At 39.4% G+C, this 20,593-nt stretch overlaps 1 protein-coding gene across 4 annotated transcripts in view; it reads left to right on the forward strand.

Annotated features, from left to right (window-relative positions):
• The window catches only part of PCDH15 (protocadherin related 15), an 811,839-nt gene that overhangs the window by 662,387 nt on the left and 128,859 nt on the right, over nucleotides 1-20,593 (forward strand). For all 4 annotated transcript variants that reach the window (XM_043518631.1, XM_043518633.1, XM_038411063.2 and 1 more), the window contains 2 exons: nucleotides 13,006-13,115; nucleotides 15,618-15,758. In XM_043518631.1, the coding sequence (XP_043374566.1) occupies nucleotides 13,006-13,115; nucleotides 15,618-15,758 (251 nt within the window). The remainder of the gene's footprint in view (nucleotides 1-13,005; nucleotides 13,116-15,617; nucleotides 15,759-20,593) is intronic.

Below are 20,593 nucleotides of genomic sequence, written 5' to 3' on the forward strand. Positions count from 1 at the left end.
CCAATGTACCTGGCAGAGGGGCATTGCTTGCACATGATGGCATATATCACATTGGTAGATGTGCAAATGAATGAGCCTCTGATAGCGTAGCTGATGTGATTAGGCCCTATGATGGTGTCCCCTAAATAGATATGTAGACAGAGTTGGCAACAGGCTTTGTTTCAAGGATAGGTTCCTGGGTTAGTGTTTTTGTTGTGTGGTATGTGGTTGCTGGTGAGTATTTGCTTCAGTTTGGGGGGCTGTCTGTAACATTCAAAAACCAGTCGGAGAGCACTTCAATCTCTCTGGTCAATTACAAACCTAAAAGTAGCAATATTACAACAAAAAAACTTCAAAAATAGACTCCAATGAGAGACTGCTGAATTGGAATTAATTTGCAAACTGGATAAAATTAATTTAGGCTTGAATAAAGACTGGGAGTGGATGTGTCATTACACAAAGTAAAACTATTTCCCAGGTTTATTTTTCCCCCTACTGTTCCTCACACGTTCTTGTCACCTGCTGGAAATGGCCCATCTTGATGTTCACTACAAAAGTTTTTTTTTCCCTCCTGCTGGTAATAGTTCACCTTAACTGATCGCTCTCCTTACAGTGTGTATGGTAACACCCATTGTTTCATGTTCTCTGTGTATATAAAATCGTCGTACTATATTTTCCACTGCATGCATCCGATGAAGTGGGCTGTAGCCCACAAAAGTTTATGCTCAGATAAATTTGTTAGTCTCTAAGGTGCCACAATTACTCGTGTTCTTTTTACAATTTTAGACTTAGTTTTAGTAAATAGTGAGGACACCGTGGTCATAGGAAATAGCCCTGGATTAAGCAATCTGGAATTGTTTCAGTTCAAATTAAATGGAAGGATAATCCAAACCAATTTGTCATCTATGTTTATTATTATCATTTCAAAAGATCAGACTTTGGGAAGTTAAGGGAATTAATTAAAAAAAGTCAACTGAACTAAAGAGTTTAGACTTAAATGTGGGGAAACTTGGAATTTCTTAAATCAACTATACAAAAATCTATCTGTTTTCTGTATTCCAAGCAAGGGGAAAAATGTGTAGGGGATGGTTCCAAACGCAGCTGGATGAATAAATGATTAAGCAGAGAGCCTGCAGGGATGGGAAAAGAGATTCATCAGCAAGAATGAGCTGAATACTGTAGATTACAAAATTTAGGAATAAAGTGAGGATTGCCAAAAATCAAGCTGGATTAACTCTTGGCAAAAAATTTAAAATAACCAGAATTTTTGTATTAATATAAATAAAAAAAGTAAGGAAGGTTGTGCTGAAAGGTGAACTCTAAGAGTGAAGGGAGGTTACTAGTGGAGTTCCTCAAGGATCAGTCTTGGGACCAATCTTATTCATTATTTTTATTAATAATCATGGCATAAAAAGTAGAGGTGTACTAATGAAATTTGCTGAGAGTTGGGAGCCTCATCAATACAGAAGAGGATTGGAATATTGCACAGGAAGATCAGGGTAATGTTGAAGACTTGAATAACAGAAATAGGATGAAATTCAATAGTACAAATTGGGAGATCATGCACTTAGGGTCTAATAATGAGAATTTGTGTTTCAAGCTCATCAACTGGAAGTGTTAGAGAAGAGATATTTGGGAGTTTTGGTTGATCACAGGATGACAATTAATGTCATTGCACGAGGCATTGGTAAAAATTGTATATTCATGTTCAAGAAAGTTAAATTCAAACTGGAACAGGTACAGAACAGAGCTACTATGACTGAGGAATGAAGAGCCTTTCTAATGTGATCAACTTGGATTTAGCTTATCAAAAAGAAGGCTGAGAAGGGATGATTGCTTTCTATAAATACATAAGGGGGGTAAACACCAGGGAAGGTGAAGAGTTATTTAATCTAAAGGTCAATCTTGGCACAAGAACAAATGATATAAATTTGCCTTGAACAAATTCAGGATGGAAATTAGAAGAATGTTGCTAACCATCAGAGGTGTGAGTTTCTGGAACAGCCTCCCAATAGGAGTTGTGGGACAAACAATTTAATTAGTTTTAAGAGAGAAGTGGAGTGGGATTATATGACAGGATTGCTTGTGATGATATGGGACAGGGTTCAGAAACTGTGAGAGTCTCCATAAGTTTGTCTTATGTTGCTGAAGTCCCGAAGCATGAGATTTCAGTCGGTGACTGCAGAGATCAGGAAGTATGTATGTGAGGTCTTCCAATATATTCTGGCTCAAGGGTGGTTTTGGTCTACTTCCTCTGAAGCATCAGAGATGGCCACGGCTGGAGATGGGACACTGGACAGGATTGGCCAGTGCTCTGAGGTGGCTCCAAGCATTCTTTCTCTCACATGCCTACCTGGATGGTTATTGCTCACATGCTCAGTGTTTAACTGACCCCATATGTGGGATCAGGAAGGAATTTTCCCAAAAATCAGATTGGCACTGACCTTCATGGAGGTTTGCCTTCCTCTGCAGTATAGCGTCCCGGTCAGTTCCCAGGATTTTCCGGGTATATCTCATTTAATCCGTTCCCTGCCATTGCAGGGGCCTCAGGCATTAGTGCATCTTGGTCCCTCCTATTCTCTGCCTGTGGCACATAAAAGTTTAGGCTGGTGCTTCTCGACCTTTTTGCAGTCTAAGGCACACTCCAATAAAAGATTTGTGTGGTGCACCCTCACCTCTGGACACCAATATTACATCTTGTGATCTCATGCATGTACACATGATGAGCCACAGCAAAAAATGGAATTTGGTTCTGATGCTATTTAAAATAAATGAGCTTTTTTTTTCCTCAAAAGTGATTTTTTTTCAAAATTCCTTATGGCACACCGGTTCATGCCTGATGGCACGCTGGTTGGGAAACACTGATTTTAGACTCCTGAGAGTTGTAATACTTTGGTCTAATTTCAGTAGTGGGAATTCGGGTGTAGTTGCTGGGTGGTGGTGGTGGTGGCCTGTGATATATGGGAGGTCATATTATATGATCTGTTGGTCACTTTTGGCCTTAAACTCTGAGTTGCATATGCTGGAAGGTGAAAGCTTAAAAACTTGATGTAATTTTTCTCTAAAATTTAATTATAATCCCCTTCTTTTTTTTCTCTTCTTTTTTTCAATTAACAAAGTTATGTCTGCAGAACTGAGTGAGCAGGAACTCAATTTAATCAAAATGTAGATGGAAGGAAGCTAAACAGCAACAATTACTACTTTTACTGCCTTTTATTTATTTCTCTTTTACTGCTGCAGTCAGAATATATAAAACCTTCTGCAGCTTTTGCAGATTTTAAAAATCCAAATGCACAGTCAAGAAGTTCACTGTTTGTGTTTGGAAACCTTTTTTCCAGCTGACAATTCAAAAAAAAATATTTTGCTTAAGACGATACATTGTCGGTTGGCTTATCTTAGTTGAGGCACTGTGATGGTTTGTACAGAATGGATCTTCCAACAGAAGACTACATTAATTCAAGACAGTTTATGTTTTAAATAACCTCTTTCATGAAAGCATTATAAAACATTTTTTCTGTGAAAGCAGAATAGACAAGATGTTTTGTAGAGATGGGCACAATACATGAAAGCATGAAGCACATATTGCATATAAAGAGAGAGTAATATAAACTAAAATATAGCTGACAGTTAAAAGTAGCAATGGAAGAGAATGTAGGATCCATCTGAGAGTGATAGGAATGGGACAGGTTAACTTTCTGTTAAAGACATTTTAAACTGGTCAGGCTAAGGATGTTACCTTCATTATGTAGGAGTGATTTAAAAAAAACTCTGTAAATATGAATGTTTATTTCTGAGATAGATAATTAGACTTTTTTAAACCAACACAAAACAACAAAGTACAGAAGGCTAAAAATCCATTTGTACAATACAAAATATGCACACAGCTTATTGTTGCAATTTAGTGTTACGCCTAATTTTCAATTTATTTTTGGCTCTGCTGCTCTTCAGTTTAATTCTCGATCAAATCTTATGCCCATGCTCTTCTAGATAGAAGAATTTCATGGTAAATTCGCTGTGCATTAGGTGGCAGACAAATTGAAAAACAGGCTTAGTGTCCTCCTAGACAATCTACCACAGAGAAAGAGAAAGAAGGCAAAATACGGGAGTGAGGAAAATTTGGAATTTCACTCTGCCAATTAAAATAAATTAATATAGATGTTATGCCTTACAGAATTTTGATACCTTGCTGAGAGAGGAGCAAGGAGACAGAACATGTAATGGCAAGCCAAATACAGCACATTAAAAATATGCATTTTACAGTTTTAAACATCTTCCTACTAAATATTAAATTTGTTTTAATCCTATTTTTCTTCTAATTTGATCTTTTTTTATTTGGGCCAAACACATTTTACTGAGCTGCCTTTTACTTTCTGAGCAGTACACAATGAAATAAACACTATAAAGCTCCAAATTCTACACGTATTCAGACCTGAGACGCTTAATTGTGGGAGTAGAGGAAAGGACCAAAAGAACCATTCCACAGCCATTATTATGGCTTTTAAGTCATTTTGTTTTTCTCAAATGTGAGGCTGCCATGTGCCAACCCCTCAACACACACTCATACCTCCCAATGGCTGCTTGACAACAGGAAACAGCCAGATACAGCAGTGTCCTGGCCACTCCCCATTTTACCAGTCCACACCAGGGTCCAGTATAGGTGTGCTGTTGGTGCCTCTGTCAAGCTGTCTGGAGTGGCTATTAACTGTGAGTGCCAGCCTCAGGGCAGACTCTCCAGGAACAGGGCACAACCCCCAAAATGGTTGTATATTCTATAAGTAGATTTTTACCAAACAAAATAACAATTGTGAACTCCTAAAGCACTATAACAGCCTGAACATGGACTCACAGATAGACAAGAGTGCCCTAGGACAGTGGTTCTCAAAGCTGGTCCACCACTTGTTCAGGGAAAGCCCCTGGTACGCCGGACCGGTTTGTTTACCTGCCACGTCCAAAGGTTCGGCCAATCGCAGCTCCCACTGGCCGCAGTTTGCCACTCCAGTCCAATGGGGATTGTGGGAAAGCGGCTAGCACGTCGCTTGGCCCGCACCGCTTTCTGCAGCCCCCATTGGCCTGGAGCGGCGAACCGCCGCCAGTGGGAGCCGCGATCGGCCAAACCTGCAGACGCGGCAGGTAAACAAACTGGTCCAGTGTGCCAGGGGCTTTTGCTGAACAAGCAGCGGACCAGCTTTGAGAACCACTGCCCTGGGAGACTATCTTGCCAACCAGGCAAGCTTCTCTTTGTGATAGATTGTCCCTTACACCGAAAATCACAGCAATATTCAGGTTACTCTTAGTCCCAAAGGGCTGGTCACTTATCCCATGTCAACTGTATTGCAGAACTCAAACCAAAGGCAATACTTGTAGCCAATCTATAACAAATTATCTAAAGATTTATTAACTAGGAAAAATAAATTGGAGTTGTTTACAAGGCTAAAACAGGTAAACGTACACACACAAAGGAGATCGTCTTAGGTTCCAAAAGATGACAGTACTGGTATAATGTGCAAGCTTTATATGTCTGTTAGGAATAACCCAGACCAAACAGCTGGGGGTCTTTTGCTTATACTTAGTGATTCTTGTTGCTTTGAAGTCCAAGCAGGGGAAATACCCTAGTTTCTCCTAGTCAGGGATTTTTATGCCCTTCTTCCCAGAGTCCAAGCTTATGGTATGAGTTCAGGCACAGGTCTCCTCTTCCTGGAGGCAGTGAGGAATGCAATTAACCATGGGAGGTGGGTCACATAGGGTGGGGGAGGCTGTGCCTCCCCAAACAGCCAGCCATGGCCCCGCCTCCTGCTTAGCACTGCTCTCTGCGTGCGGCTCCGAGGTCAGTCCTCCAGTGCTCTGGTTGAGCCTGCGGAGGCTGGGGCCATGTGCCACCCACCTTCCCAGCACTCCGGAGCTGGGGAGCCTGTGGCCGCCAGTCGTCCTGTGCTCCAGGGCTGGGCGGGCTGAGGCCTCCCACTCTCCGTAGTTGGGGAGGCTGGGGCCATGCACTGCCCACCTTCCCATGCTGCAGAGCTGGGGGGGCAGAAGGGACAGGGCTAGGGGTGGGTCTGGGGGCTAGCTTTCCGCAGCTGGCAATTCACAGGCCACCCATGCAATTAACAAAGTTTCTGTTCTTTGATGTCTCACAATGACTCATTTGGTCTCAAAGGCCTTCTCTTTTGGCAAGGCCTAACATCTTCTGTAGGTAGCCAGCATTTGCATTAGAGAAGGCTTTTCTCCTGTTTGATAAGTTCCACAGTTGCAGAGGTTTACAAGGTAAACACTTAATATAACAGGTTTTAGAGTAGCAGCTGGGTTAGTCTGTATTTGCAAAAAGAAAAAAGAAAAGGAGTACTTGTGGCACCTTAGAGACTAACAAATTTATTTGAGCATAAGCTTTCGTGAGCTATTGCATCCGATGAAGTAAACTGTAGCTCACAAAAGCTTATGTTCAAATAAATTTGTTAGTCTCTAAGGTGCCACTAGTACTCCTTTTCTTTTTACTTAATATAACGTCTGTAGCCCTGATGTAAAGTTATAAGTGAGATCATTGCATGCAGCATCATACAAGCATTTCACCAGGTCTAAATACTAAAGACATTTTTACCAACTTACCATCTACTTTAGCAATGCTAACACACAGATAAACCAAACTGTGACCAGCTCTTTTGCCTGGTTGTTGGTGTTCATTGAGGATTAGGGGCCTTGCCATAAGCTGGCACCTGGTCTGGCAGCATCACAAACTATATCATTGATCATACTCTGTCAGTGGAATTCCTCCACTTCCCTGGCAAGGGAAGGATTTCCCATGAAAAAATCTGTACTTGTCGATTAAACTGGCTTTTAAGGTTGCTTTGTGATATAGAGTGTCTGTGAAGGGGTATAGTAACCCACACTGGCCAGGAAAGGTTAGTGAGCTACTGTGGGCTCTACCAGCTTTGTCCTGCTAAACCTACAACAGGTGCCAGACTTGGAGGGAGGTGTTAAAAAGGGATGAGCAAGGCTCAGTTGGGCTGACCAGGAAGGAGATCAGATCTTCATCTTTCTGGCTGAGAGAGAGAGGAATGACTTGAGGTCCAGCTGCCTGCCAGAGCTTCCCCAAAGGAAGGTAGGCCTGATGTGGGACTATTGTATAATTTGTCACCAGTAACTTCATGGAATATCAGGGCTGGAAGGGACCTCAGGAGGTCATCTAGTCCAACCCCCTGCTTAAAAGCAGGACCAATCCCAAATGTTTGCCCCAGATCCATAAATGCCTCCCTCTAGGATTGAACTCACAACCCTGGGTTTAGCAGGCCAATGCTCAAACCACTGAGCTATCACTCTGCCCTCCTCCCCTTGTTATCTGCTGGTGTTGAGTAACTCTGCTGCAGGTGTTATCCAGCCTAAGGGGATGACAGCTTAATAATAGACCATTTGTTTCTTTTCACCTGAGTGGGAACCTGGTAGACAGTTGTCCCGAGCCCAGAAGTGACCCAGTCATAGTGGCAAAAAACATTTTAACTGTGTAAAAGATGTAGCTTCATGAATACAGCTACACAGACTTTGGAGGAAAAGAAGCATTATAACTAATACTATATTACCCAGCTTGCACTTCAGAAGAGGGTAATTTTCAGGAAAAATTATGTTTACTGTGAATGAAGCTGATTTTTGTTTTGCCTTATTTAAATGGCAGTTGTTCAAAGCAGTGTGAGTGTTTTATATTGTCAGAATAAATCCCAGAAAGAAGTATTAGTGGCACTTAGAAAGATTGGATTGCAGGTGAAGTGGATGAAGTATGTGATAAATGCAGTTATACTAAAACTCTTATGGTATATAAGGAGTTTATCACATGGACCTGCAGTTTATCACACGGACCCACAGTTTATGACTATAACCATTACATTTGTCATTCTTTGTGTGTATCTGGATATATGGGTACATAAAACTAGGAGACAGTGGAATATTTCAAATAATGTATTTAGGAAAAGGATATATAGATATATAGTATATACCAATAGATGTCCTTTCTGAGGACAGGGTTGAAAGACAGGTGCTTTAGAATTCTCATGTTGTTGTTGGCAATGCCATACGTGTTGTGTAGATGAACAAAGAACTTAATTCTCTTAATTTAGAATAATTATTAACCACTCAATTCAAATTTAGGGGGGAAAAACCCCTGGGTTTGTTTGTTTATATTTTATATTCATACAGCCCTTTGCACTTATATAGTCCATTCCAGCCAAGTATCTCAAAGCACTTCACAATTATTAATGTGATGGATGAAGACAAACAACATTGTTGTTAGGTAGGTAGGTAAGATTTTCATTTGCAGATGGAAAACCTGAGGCACAGAGACATGAAGGCCCATATCCTCAAAGCCATTTAATCTGAATCTTAATCATGTGCTTTAGCCACATGATTGTTCTTCCCCTTCTAATATTGTATTTGTATTGTAAATTGCAGACCAGGTAGGTTAGACAGGATCATAAAACATAACTAGTGTTGTGTCTTAGCTTGCAAATACATAATTGTCCCCTTTTCTCTAAATAAGTTTAAACTAGTGAATAAAGATGCCTCTTCCTACTGCCAAATTAATTTCACACTGAATTTATTTCCCAAGTGAAAACAATGCTTCTACTGTACATTTTAGTCTTAAAAATGGAAAATAATGTATTTATCTCTAAAGACGGGGTATTATAGCTGAAGTACAGGGCAAAGAACAGTATTTTTTCGTCCGAGTTCTTCTGTCCTTTACCAATTTACTTATCTGTAGTTCTGCAGAAGGTTCTTAAGGAACCCACTGTATGTTCTAATTGAACTGATGTATTGCTCTTTGCACCTGATTGCCTTAGTTAAATCAGGGAAATGAAATCAATGAGGTGCAATTACTGGAAGGTTACAAAGTACGTGAATTCCCATAGTTCTATCTCCACTTCCTTCAAATTCTCTCATATTGAAAACAAAAGCAGCTTCCTAATTGGTATTGATTTGTCAATCCATTGAATTCAGCAATGTCAGAATGGAAGTTACAGGATTGTGTCTCTGTTGTTGTTTCTTGGGAGGTGGGTGGGGTGGGGGTGGTGGTTAAAGTACTAAAACCCAGTTGGGACCAAGTGAAGGTTTTTTAGATAAGAAATCTTGTATTTTTCACAGTTTTCAATTGTGTGCATTTTGAAGAAAGAGGGGTGCCAAGGAGTCTAATGTAACACAAAATAGGTTTTAATTTCATCACTAACCTACATTGATGAACACAATAAATAAACTGAATTTTAAACTGAATCAAAATTGGTTTGATTGTCTTTTTCCATATCACTAAGACCAATCTAAAAATGTACATTCATAATAATTATGCAGATCTAGTTTTAGTGGTTTAGTAAAGCAGATAGTTATAATGACTTTAATTTCTATAGTGGATAGCACACTTCCTGTAGAAGGACTGGAACCATGTTCTGTGTGTATGTGTCTTTGTAATTGTGGCTAACATCCCATTTTATATGAAAAATGCATACCGTAAGTCAGAATCCAAGGTCAAATTATTGGCATCCCAATATATAATTGTTATAGTTGTCAGGTTTCAGTATTTAAGGTTGCAAACAGGGATGCAATTAAAGAATGCAATTTTCAATGCTTCTATAGAATAGAAAATTATAGAGAATAGAAAACATGGTGTGGGCTAAAACTTCTAAGATGATTCTGAAAACAGAGGAGAATTTTTGAAAAAATATCATCTGAAATTAGTGTTGTAGTAATTGTAGACCACAGCCAGAATTTTCAAACCTTGGTCCCTAAAGTTAGGCTTCTAAATAAAGGTGTCCTAATTTTCAGAGGTGCTGAGCATTACGGATCCCAGTGAAATGCTACTGAATGTCCATTTTTATTTGTGCCTAACTTTAAATAGCCAAGTTCAAATTTTATTTGTCTATATCACATGAGTATAATAAAAAGTGTGAGACTAGAAAGGAAAATATTTTTATTAAAGATCCAAATATCAAAACTTGTGGATGAAAAAATCTACTGCTGCCTGTCCTGTGGCCAGTGGCCCTTCAGGAAAGATCAGGGCCCAAATGACCCATGATGACACTGTGGGGAATACCTGGGGGCAATCAGGTGCTCCAGGTTGCCTGCTTTAGCTAATTAGAAATGGAACAGCTGAGTTGAAAAAAAAACAGCTAGAACAGTATAAAAAATAAGTTACCACAGGGTGGGGGAAGAAGTCTCTAGAGAAGCCTTGTGGTAGTTGGAGGAAACTACAGGATGTGGAATAAGCCCTGAATGAGGGCTTGAAATTGACAGTAAAAAACCCAAAAGAACTGTCAGGGTCCCTGCAGAAGGGAAATAGTGGGGATCTCCTGTCAGTAAGGTACAGGAAGAGAGCTAGTGTTGTCTTCTAGGCTAGATAGGAGCCAGGCTCAAGCTGTAGGCCTAGGAAGGGAGTAGGAAAATGAAGAGTATTTAATTTAATTTAATTTAATTTAATTTTAATTTAATTTAATGGGGGCTTGGGGCTCTCAGCCTCACAGAGCTGACAGCTTGCAAGCCCCATGTAACCACCCTACAACCCCTAGTTTGAGAACCTCTGGTAGCAGAACAGAAGACTGAACCCTAGTGTGGATGGGGTGGAGCAGCTAAATCTGTGAGGCAGGAGGGGTTGCTGGTGATTTACTGATGAGAGGACACTAGAAGAAGAACACAGCTCTGGTGAGGAGGAAGCTGAAGCCTGGGACTATCTCTGTATTGGTTATTAATGAATGAAGTCTGTTGGTAACAAAAAAATAATGAAAAAGGAGTTATGGAAGGTAAAGTCTGACCCAGGACTAATTTATATAGCCAAAAGGGGAAATTGAGGCACATGTCCCAAGGCCTGGGCTTGTGACACTGACACTTTATTTGCTCATATTCAGAGTGAATATTACCTCATCTTTTGCTGAAAGTTGCTGTTGAGTTTACTTCCAATATCTCACTAAATTTGTTGAAAGGAAGCTGTTTAAATTATATTAGCACTGATTCCGTAGTTAAAAGTGAAGGATAGCTCCGTACTACTTCCTCCTTTACTTTTATTGGGGAAGGAAGCTCTGTGGCACTTATCAGTTGTTCTCAAAATGTTCCTGTAATTCATGTGATTGGGTGAGGAGGGTTCTGCTGTAGATGATATAGTCATGTTGTTTTTCATAAAAGTATCACTCATGACACTCTTTATAGAGATAATGTACTAACTGTCCTAAAATTTGGACAGGGAGGTGTCTGAGGGTGGAATTTTATTTAATGTGTATCAGGAGGCAGCTAGTTAATTACATATAGTAAAATGAGCTGTCTAGATATGAGATACTAAGTGTTTCAAGGCCATAAAAACAAGGACAGGTGCCTGTTGGTGGAATATCATTTACAAAGCAAAAGAATAATTAAACTTACATACAGATGAATGCCCAGAGAGATGTTTAAAGTGTACGCTTCTCCTTTATTCTCAACTGGCTAACTGATAGGTCTCAAAATGTAACCGTAAACAGGGAATCATCATGAAGTGGGGGTATTTCCAATGGGTTCCCACAAGGATCGATTCTTCCCCTATGCTATTTAACATTTTTGTCAGTGACTGGAAAGAAAACATAAAATGATCACCAATAAAGTTAGCACATGTCAAGCAAATTAGGGGTGTAGTCGATAATGAAGAGCACAGATCATTTATTCAGAGTGATCAAGATCACCTAGTAAACTGGGTGCAAGCAAACAATATGTGTTTTAATATGGATAAATATAAATGTATATGCCTATGAACAACGAATGTAGGTCATACTTATAGGATGGTGGACTCTATCCTGGGAAGCAGAGACTCTGAGAGAGATTTGGGGGGGCAGAGGTGAATAGTCAGCTAAATATAGGCTCAAATGTGACATTGTGGCCAAAAGAGGTAATTTGATACTGGGATGCGTAAACATGGGAATCTTGAGTAGGAGTAGAGAGGTTATTTTAGCTCTGTATTTGGCAGTGGTCTGACTGCTGATGGAATACTATGTCCAGATCTGGTGCCCTCGGTTCAAGAAGGATGTTGATAAATTGGAGAGGGTTCAGAGAAGAGCCACAAGAATGATTAAAGAATTAGAAATCATGCCTTATAGTGATAAGATAAATAGATGTATCTCATTTAATCTAACAAAGAGAAGGTTAAGTGGTTACTTGATCATACTATATAAGTATCTATGTGAGGAACATATATTTAGTTATGAGCTCTTCTATCTAGCAGAGAAAGGTATAACACAATCCAATGTCTGGAAGTTGAAACTAGACAAATTCAGACTGGAAATAAAGTCTAAAATTTTAACTGTGAAAGTAATTAACCATTGGAATAACTTATTAAGGGATCTTGTGGTCTCTCTATCATTGACAATTTTTAAATCAAGATAGGATATTTTTCTAAAATAATTGCTCTAGTAATTATTTTGAGGACGTTCTATGGCCTGTGTTATACAGGAGGTCAGATTATGTGATCACAATGGTCCTTTCTTGCCTTGGAATCTATGAATTTGTGGATGTGGAAGCGGAGATAGTTTTCACATGTATAACTTTAATTGTGTGACCTTTTCCACTGACTTCACTAGTGTTACTCATGAGCTTATGTGCATGCTTAAATGCTTTGCTGAATTGAGGTCTAAATGCAGGAAGCAGTGGATTTTCTGAAAAGCATCTTGGTTTTTATAAAGTTACTAATGTAGGAATCTTTCGCCACATGCATTTCTAGCAGATGTCATTTTCATTTAGCAGAGCATGTCTCTATAAAGTGCCTTTTTTGGTGATAACTATTGGTTGATTTCTTCCAGGTGGTGAGTATTCTTAGCTCCTGTTATCTTCATCCCCTATTTTTCTCTTTCTTATACCTTGAGGATGTGTGTTATCCCCACATTGTCATATTTCATATCTTAGCTATCTTAATTTCCAGTAGACAGTCAATATTGCTGCAAGGATTACACTCTGCCATGTTAATCAGGTCCTCATCCTGCTGTGGCAACCTAATAGTTGGGGAGAAATGCTAATATAGAGAATAAATGTGTGAATCCGATTCTGCAGACCCCCGCCAGTGAGTGAAGGTGCACCCAAAGGAACTCCGATTGCTGTCGTAACTGCTGCTGCCTTGAATCGGACTATTGTATATTCAATTGTTTCAGGAAACGAAGATGGTAAGTAAGAGTATCTCGATAAAGTTGCAGATTATGCTGTATGGTACATTCATTAAACGTAAACAATTTCAGGAAGTGGTGTGTATATATAAATAAAACAGCTAGTGCTAAATCCTGCCTCACCCAAGCCAAGCCCAAGTACCAGCTCCTGCTGCCATTACCCTGCTTTCATAAACCTGCTGCACCTTGCCTATGCAGCAGAACTGAATTTGATGCCCCTTATGGCTGAGGGAAAGGAAGCAGAGTTTGCTCCTTAAAATGTAAGAGATATTTTCCATAGCTCAGTAAGAGTAGGTACTCTAGCTAAAATGTAGGAAGTTGTTTGTTTGGTTCTCCATTGTGTTATATACATGTCAATTGATATTAGATTCTTCAGTTGTGTCATTAAAATATATATATAATGTGCTTTTGAGTGTGCTTTAAATGGAATCAGCCTAAATCTATCCTTTGTATAATTGGGATGCTCACTACCCCTGCAATGTGATTTATATTGATTATCATATGTCATATCATGAACACTTGAAAAATATCATAGACCCACATAATATCCCCCTTCATGAAGAAATCTCACTTGAAAAATCTCAATGCAGTATTTTCAAGGCATTATCCCCCTAGGTGAATGGGCTTGTGGCTGAACAGAAGTACAGGAAGGAATAGTGTAAGTTCATTGATGATCCTAAATTCACAACAAAATCCAGTTGCAATACTACTGTCTTTTGGTTGTCCATGAAAATGGCTAGTCTACCAAACTGGTTCCTGCTGTATGCAGTGTAGTTGTGGCCATCACAGGATATTAGAGAGACAAGATGGGTGGGGTAATATTTTTATATTACCTTGTCTCTCTAAACTGCTCTCTGGCACCCCTATTCAACCTGGCAGTATGTCTCACTGTTGGTCATTCTGCCACAGGTGACCTGGTTGTGACTTCATACTGTGCTTCCTCTCCTGGGAGCAGATGTAAGACATTGAATGGGATTTAATGTTAGTGACCCTCACGTATTCACATACAGTGGATTTTCTGACAGGTAATCTTGAGGTCTGCCACATCGAGCAGCTGGTCCTCAGAACTATCTTCTGGCCAGTTCTGCCAATAAAATGGTGCAGAACCCCAACTGCAGTGTTCAAATAGAACTGCTTCTGACCTATCTCATGGCTGGGATGAAAGTATATATATAGTGTAATATTGTAGTCATGTCATGATCCTGGTTGGGATGGAAGTGATGATGGGAGATTTATTTGCCCCTGGTGAAGTTCAGCCCTCTTCTTGCACACTGATAAAACCTCTCTGTCAGGGATAACATATCCCTGCCTTATTACCCAGCATTCCATATCACCCAGCACCCCACTGCTGAAAAATGAACACACTTGATGAACTCAACTAGGATATATTTTCATGTAATGAAATATTAGACTTGTGTTACTTGGTTGCAGTAGAGAAGCTTGCAAAAAAGATTTGCCATAACTTGAGTCAGTTCCAGTTTCTTTCAGATTAGCCAGATGACAGCTTCACTCTTTGTTGTGGGCAAAGGCGGATTAGGGGTTTGTAGGGCCCTGGGCCAGAGCAAGTGAGAGTCCCTACCCACCACTTCTGCCTGCACTCCCTCCCCCCGCGCGCCTGCCGAGGAAATGGAGTTGGGACGTGGAAGCTTGCATTCCCGCCCCCCCCCCCCGGCTCCCCTCACCTGGCACTCCCGCAAGGAAGCGGGGTCAGCTCATGGAAGCTTTGCCCACTCCCCAGCAGGAGCTCGAGGCGGACGGAGTGCAGCAAGCCCCCATGACTTGACGCCGTTGCTCTTCAACAGGAGCGCTGCATGGGCACCCATTTTTCCGAGGCCCTCTAATTGGCCATGGCCCCTGGGGACGGGCCCCGTTGGCCCAGCAGCTAATCTACCACTTGTGGACTATTCTCTTGCCATAGCTGAATCCACTTCTCTTCTTCTGACTTGCCAATGATCTACAAACAAAAATTACATGCTTACTTAAATGCACATGTTAAGACCTTTTCTATTTCCTTACTGTGCCCTGGGTCTTCTAGAGTGACAACTATGAATGTCAAGTCTGCAAGTGATTGCTATCAACAGAGCTGTAGGTTGAATTGGTGGTACCAATACTGAACTACTTACAGAGAAGTCTGATTTGTTTTAATATACTGTAGACTGGCGTTAACCTTCTCCCAGCTGTGGGAATTGTTTATATATCCAGATAGTTTTTTCAGCTTGCCCTGAAGTTTGTTGTTCCAGAACCAAATTCCAGTACCCACATCAGCAGTTTGCCCCTTTCATGATAACAATAAAGAATGCAGCTGGGGAGATGGACTATGGAGGCCTTAGGGTGGTGAAGGCTTCGATCCCTCAACCCCGTGTATTAGGAGGCAGGAATGAATAATGTCTTTACAAGAATGGAAACACGTAACCTTAAAGATTTTGAGGAAACATCCTATTAGTATCTACAGGTTTTAGAAAGTTACTTTGTTTGTTTGTTTGTTTTTTTGCTGGATTCCAGATGTGTTTGACATTAATAACAGAACTGGTGTTATCTTCATTAAAAAGCCTCTTGACTATGAAAGTGTGAAAAGCTATGAACTTTGGGTACAAGCAGACTCACTACAAGTGGTTCGATCCAATCTACGTGTTCCTTCCAAAAGTAAGTTGTATTTCATGTATTTTCAAAAATATAAACATATTTAATTTAATAAAACTACATTTTGAGAATAAATAATGTTACTGTGTAACTTCATCTTGCAGGGTATTGATAACCATTCACTCTAACCAGTTGTATAATAATTTTGTGTTGTTCTATTTTCACTATGTATGTAGATAGTGATAACAAGTAAATCATAAAATATGCATTAAAGCCTCCCTAGTAGTGTCTGTTCCTAGGAATGGGATCCATGAAAGAGATAATACTGCCTAATTACTAATTATATCCATGATATACATTTGTTACTTTCATTATCCATAGGAAAACAGGCCTCCAAGAGTTGTAATTATACTGAATATTAATTCAGTTTCTCCTTTTAATTGAAACATAAAACCCATCAAAACCTCACTGAAGCAAAGTTTAAGAATATTTTTTTCAGATAAAATATACAACCCAAATACACACAACTCACCAGTTTCTGCAGAGCTGATACTTGTTTGCAGAGGAGATTGGTGGGTTCTAAAGTTCTCTGATGCAACTTATAAACTTATCTCTAGGTGAAACTTCAAAGTGGGGCCAATTTTTTAATATCGATCAGGTAAAAAAAATTAACACCAATAATATTATTTTACTCCAAAAATATGAATCATAATCTATCCAAAACGAAATGTCTTACTGGAAATGCTAAATATAACTGGTAAGCAACATCCAATAATCAATTAGCAAATTTCATGGTCTTTTTTTTTTTTAAAGCACCTATTCTGTACACTGAGAACACCTTTACAGTATACTCTTTATTTTGGTAGGGTTTTAAGAAATATAGTTCTGAAAAATAAGAACTTTGCTAGGAACTTCTAAATGCTCATAATAAAATTGCATAAGAGAAGTTGTGTTAACTGATACATTTAAATGATTAAAGCTTATGATAGTTTAACTTGTCACATTCTTCTTACTTCATCACAATTAACTAAACTTAATGGGCAAAAACAATAGAATAGTTTGCTGGACTTTCCATTATTATGAGGAGGCAGGGGATGTATGCTATGTACAGGATCTGTTTTTCTTTATGGCTGAGAAAAACCTTTGCAAATATTTGGGATGTTCTCTGTAGCTCACGAAAGCTTATGCTCAAATAAATTTGTTAGTCTCTAAGGTGCCACAAGTACTCCTTTTCTTTTTTTCTTTTCATGCTACTTTCTGAACATGTCAAAGTAATGATTTAAAGGGACAAACATACCAAGTAATACTTGTAGTTTAATGTGGCACAGATATTTATGCCCTTGCACACACACATTCATATGTACAATGAAAAATGTGCAAACTATGCCAGTACTAGACCGTTTCCTGTCTTAAGAGATCATCCAAAGTATATTTGAAGTGTCCTCAAAGATATTGGGCCTGATTCTCCATTGCCTGACACCTTGCATAGTCATTTAAATTGATACAAAGTGAATGCAAAGTTGAGTTACAATGCTACTAAATCAAAATGAAAACAGTTTACATCCATTTTGTGCTGAAGTAAATAACTATGCAAGGTGCAGGGCTACAGGGAATCAGCTCAGTGAGAGCAGTCCTGCGACTGCTTTGTTAGAAGACTACTTACCGGAAGGAACTGATTTATTTCAGTTCCCTAGTTACTCATAATAGGCAAGTTTCACTGTGTAATATGTTCTGCTGTCATTTCTGAAGTGAACCTTGGCTCCAGGGCATGGTCCGCTGTGGATGTGTTTATGTTATACCAATATAACAGTTATTCTGTGATTTTTATTTCTGGACTTTCCTCTTGGCTTAGAGCTGGCCTTAAAAATCCATTGTGATCCCTTGATCCTGTGACTGCTCTGCACCTGGCTACCCCTTAGCACAGTTTAGAACACCAAGGTCTGTTATGGTAGGTGGGAATCGGCAAGGTATGGGGCACCTCCCTTTTCCCCAGCCATGCCCCCTGCCCAAACTACAGGAAGGATGGTGACATCGGAAGCACTATCATGCTTCTACACTAGGAAGATCTTCCTATAGCTAGGTAAGCCAGTGATTCAGTTCACACTAGCCATAATGCAGAGGGGAAATCTAGCCTTCCATCTTTTTAGGATCAAAATTGACACTTGATCTGAAAAATCATGACAGGTAGTATTTTCTACACAAAAGTGCTGGCCTTAAAAAAAAAAAAAAAAAAAAAAAAGTTGGCAAGTGTTATAGGTTATCCTCAAGATGTGATCAGACTTACTGAAATGATTGTACATTGTTTTGTGTTTTAAGTAAACATATTTTAATTTGTTCAACTTTGTATTCATATTATAAAATTGAAATTACAGACATCAAACACATTTCAATGTAGAAGAATATGTAAATCTTTGCCTATCTAAAGGGCTGTAATCGTGGGCCAGACCGTAAGGGATCACCATTTTAAAAGGCCTTGTGAAAATAACAAAGGATATTCCATTGGGTAATAACCTTGTAAATAAGAATAAATTGATGAGACAAGGTGGGTGAGGTAATATCTTTTATTGACCGATTTCTGTTGGTGAGAGAGACAAGCTTTCGAGCTTTTACAGAGCTCGTCTTCAGTTCTGGGAAACTAACTCAAAGCTCATCATCAGAAGCAAGCTCCCCACAGATCAGGACACACCAACTCAAAGCAGCACCAGACCCTGCCAGAACAACAGATGCTAAACCAGCAGACATGTCTCCTCTGCTATAGTGATCAGCACCCCCCACAACATACCTTTCAAGATCCATGGGCCTACACATGCCTATCACAAGATGTGGTGTACCTCATCCAGTGTACTAAATGTCCCACTAGTAACTATGTGTGTGAAACCAGATAATCACTACACTCCAGTAAAAGATAAAAACATGACATCATCTGTAGGTGAACACTTTTCACAAAGCAATTACTCTGTCTGACCAATCAGTCTTCATCCTCAAAGGAAACCAGCATAACATCTTCAAAAGATGAGCCTGGGAGATTAAATTCATAACTTTGCTAGACACTAAAAATCATGGATTTAATAGAGACACTGGTTTTATGGCTTGTTAACACAATCTGTAATCCACTAACAACCCCTTCCCAAGATGCTTCCCTGTTGTCCTTTCTTTTCTCCCCGTGACTGAAGGGGTGTCAATGGGTCACTTGACCTTGAATGGTCAATTGAAATAGGTGTTAGCCACTTAAGCTAAACAATCTGTTTAAATCTTGTGTTTTGCAGTGACACTAGTTTCCCAGACTGGGAAAAGAGCTCTGTGCAAGCTTGAAAGCTTCTACCTCCCACCAACAGAAGATGGTCCAATAAAAGATACTACAGCTCTTCTGCCAGAAACTGTGCCTAATATTAATCAGACCAAGCATGTTTCTATTTACAGTTAACATTGTTGCAAATAACACTCATGTACAGTTACCCATATCTTATGCAAGAAAGTTGCTGTGATGTTGAATGAGGACCCCTAAAATACCACAATCAGTAAAAAGAACGAGGAGTACTTGTGGCACCTTAGAGACTAACAAATTTATTTGGACATAAGCTTTTGAGGGCTAAAACCCACTTCATCATATTCATGTAGTAAAAAATAAGTAGGAAGATGTATATAGTATAGATATATATCTATATACTATATAAGGCAACCTTCATCTTTTCATGTTCTCTGAATGTGTGTGTGTGTGTGTGTGTGTGTGTATATATATATTTCAGAGAATGTGAAAAGATGGAGATTGCCTTACCAACTCTGAGACAAATCAATTACAGTGGGCTATTATTACCAGAAGGAAAAATCACTTTTATAGTGGTAATCAGGATGGCCCATTTCAAACAGTTGACAAGAAGGTGTGAGTAACAGTAGGGGGAAAAATTAGCATGGGGAAACAGTTTTTAATTTGTGTAATGACCCATCCACTGCCATACTTTACTCAGTCCTAATTTGATGGTGTCCAGTTTGCAAATTAATTCCAGTTCTGCAGTTTCTCATTGGAGTCTGTTTTTGAAGTCTTTTTGTTGAAGAATTGCCACTTTTAGGTCTGTAATTGAGTGTCCAGGGAGGTTGAAGTGTTCTCCATCTGGGTTTTGAATGTTTAATTCTTAACATCTGATTTGTGTCCATTTATTCTTTTGCATAGAGACTGTCTGGTTTGGCCAATGTACATGGCAGAGGGGCATTGCTGGCACATGATGGCATATATCATACTGGTAGATGTGAATGTGAATGAGTCCCTGATGGTGTGGCTGATGTGATTAGGTACTATGATGGTGTCCCTTGAATATATATGTGGACAGAGATGGCAACCTTCCTACTGTATTTTCCACTCCATGCATCTGATGAAGTGGGTTTTAGCCCACAAAAGCTGATGCCCAAATAAATTTGTTACTCTCTAAGGTGCCACAAGTACTCCTAGTTCTTTTTGCTGATACAGACTAACACAGCTACCACTCTGAAAACAATCAGTAAGTAACTTATGACACTTGGGTCTGAGGCTTTTGGTACCACTCACTGCAGGTTATAATGCTGTTGCTTTTTTTAAAAAATGTTTGATTATTTCCACCCCCCACAAAAAAACCCCACCAAAACATGGAAGTGGGTGGAAAAGGGCATAGGTTCAGCATAGATTTCAAGGAATCCTATAAAAAGAGATAAAACTGTTTTATATTTAAACTGAGTTGTATTCCAACGTGTATGTAATAATTTAGCATAAGAAATCCCTACTGTGTAAAACACCTTTAACCTGATTTTATTGCACTCAGATCAACTTGGAATTTATGTAATAAGCGTTTGAATCAAAATGCATTCTATCGTAGGGCTGTTGCTAGTTAGCTCAACAGAAATGAATGATTCTACATTTAGCAGTGTCA

Source organism: Dermochelys coriacea, chromosome 7, assembly GCF_009764565.3.
Source record: "Dermochelys coriacea isolate rDerCor1 chromosome 7, rDerCor1.pri.v4, whole genome shotgun sequence".
In the NCBI taxonomy this organism is placed as follows: domain Eukaryota; kingdom Metazoa; phylum Chordata; order Testudines; family Dermochelyidae; genus Dermochelys; species Dermochelys coriacea.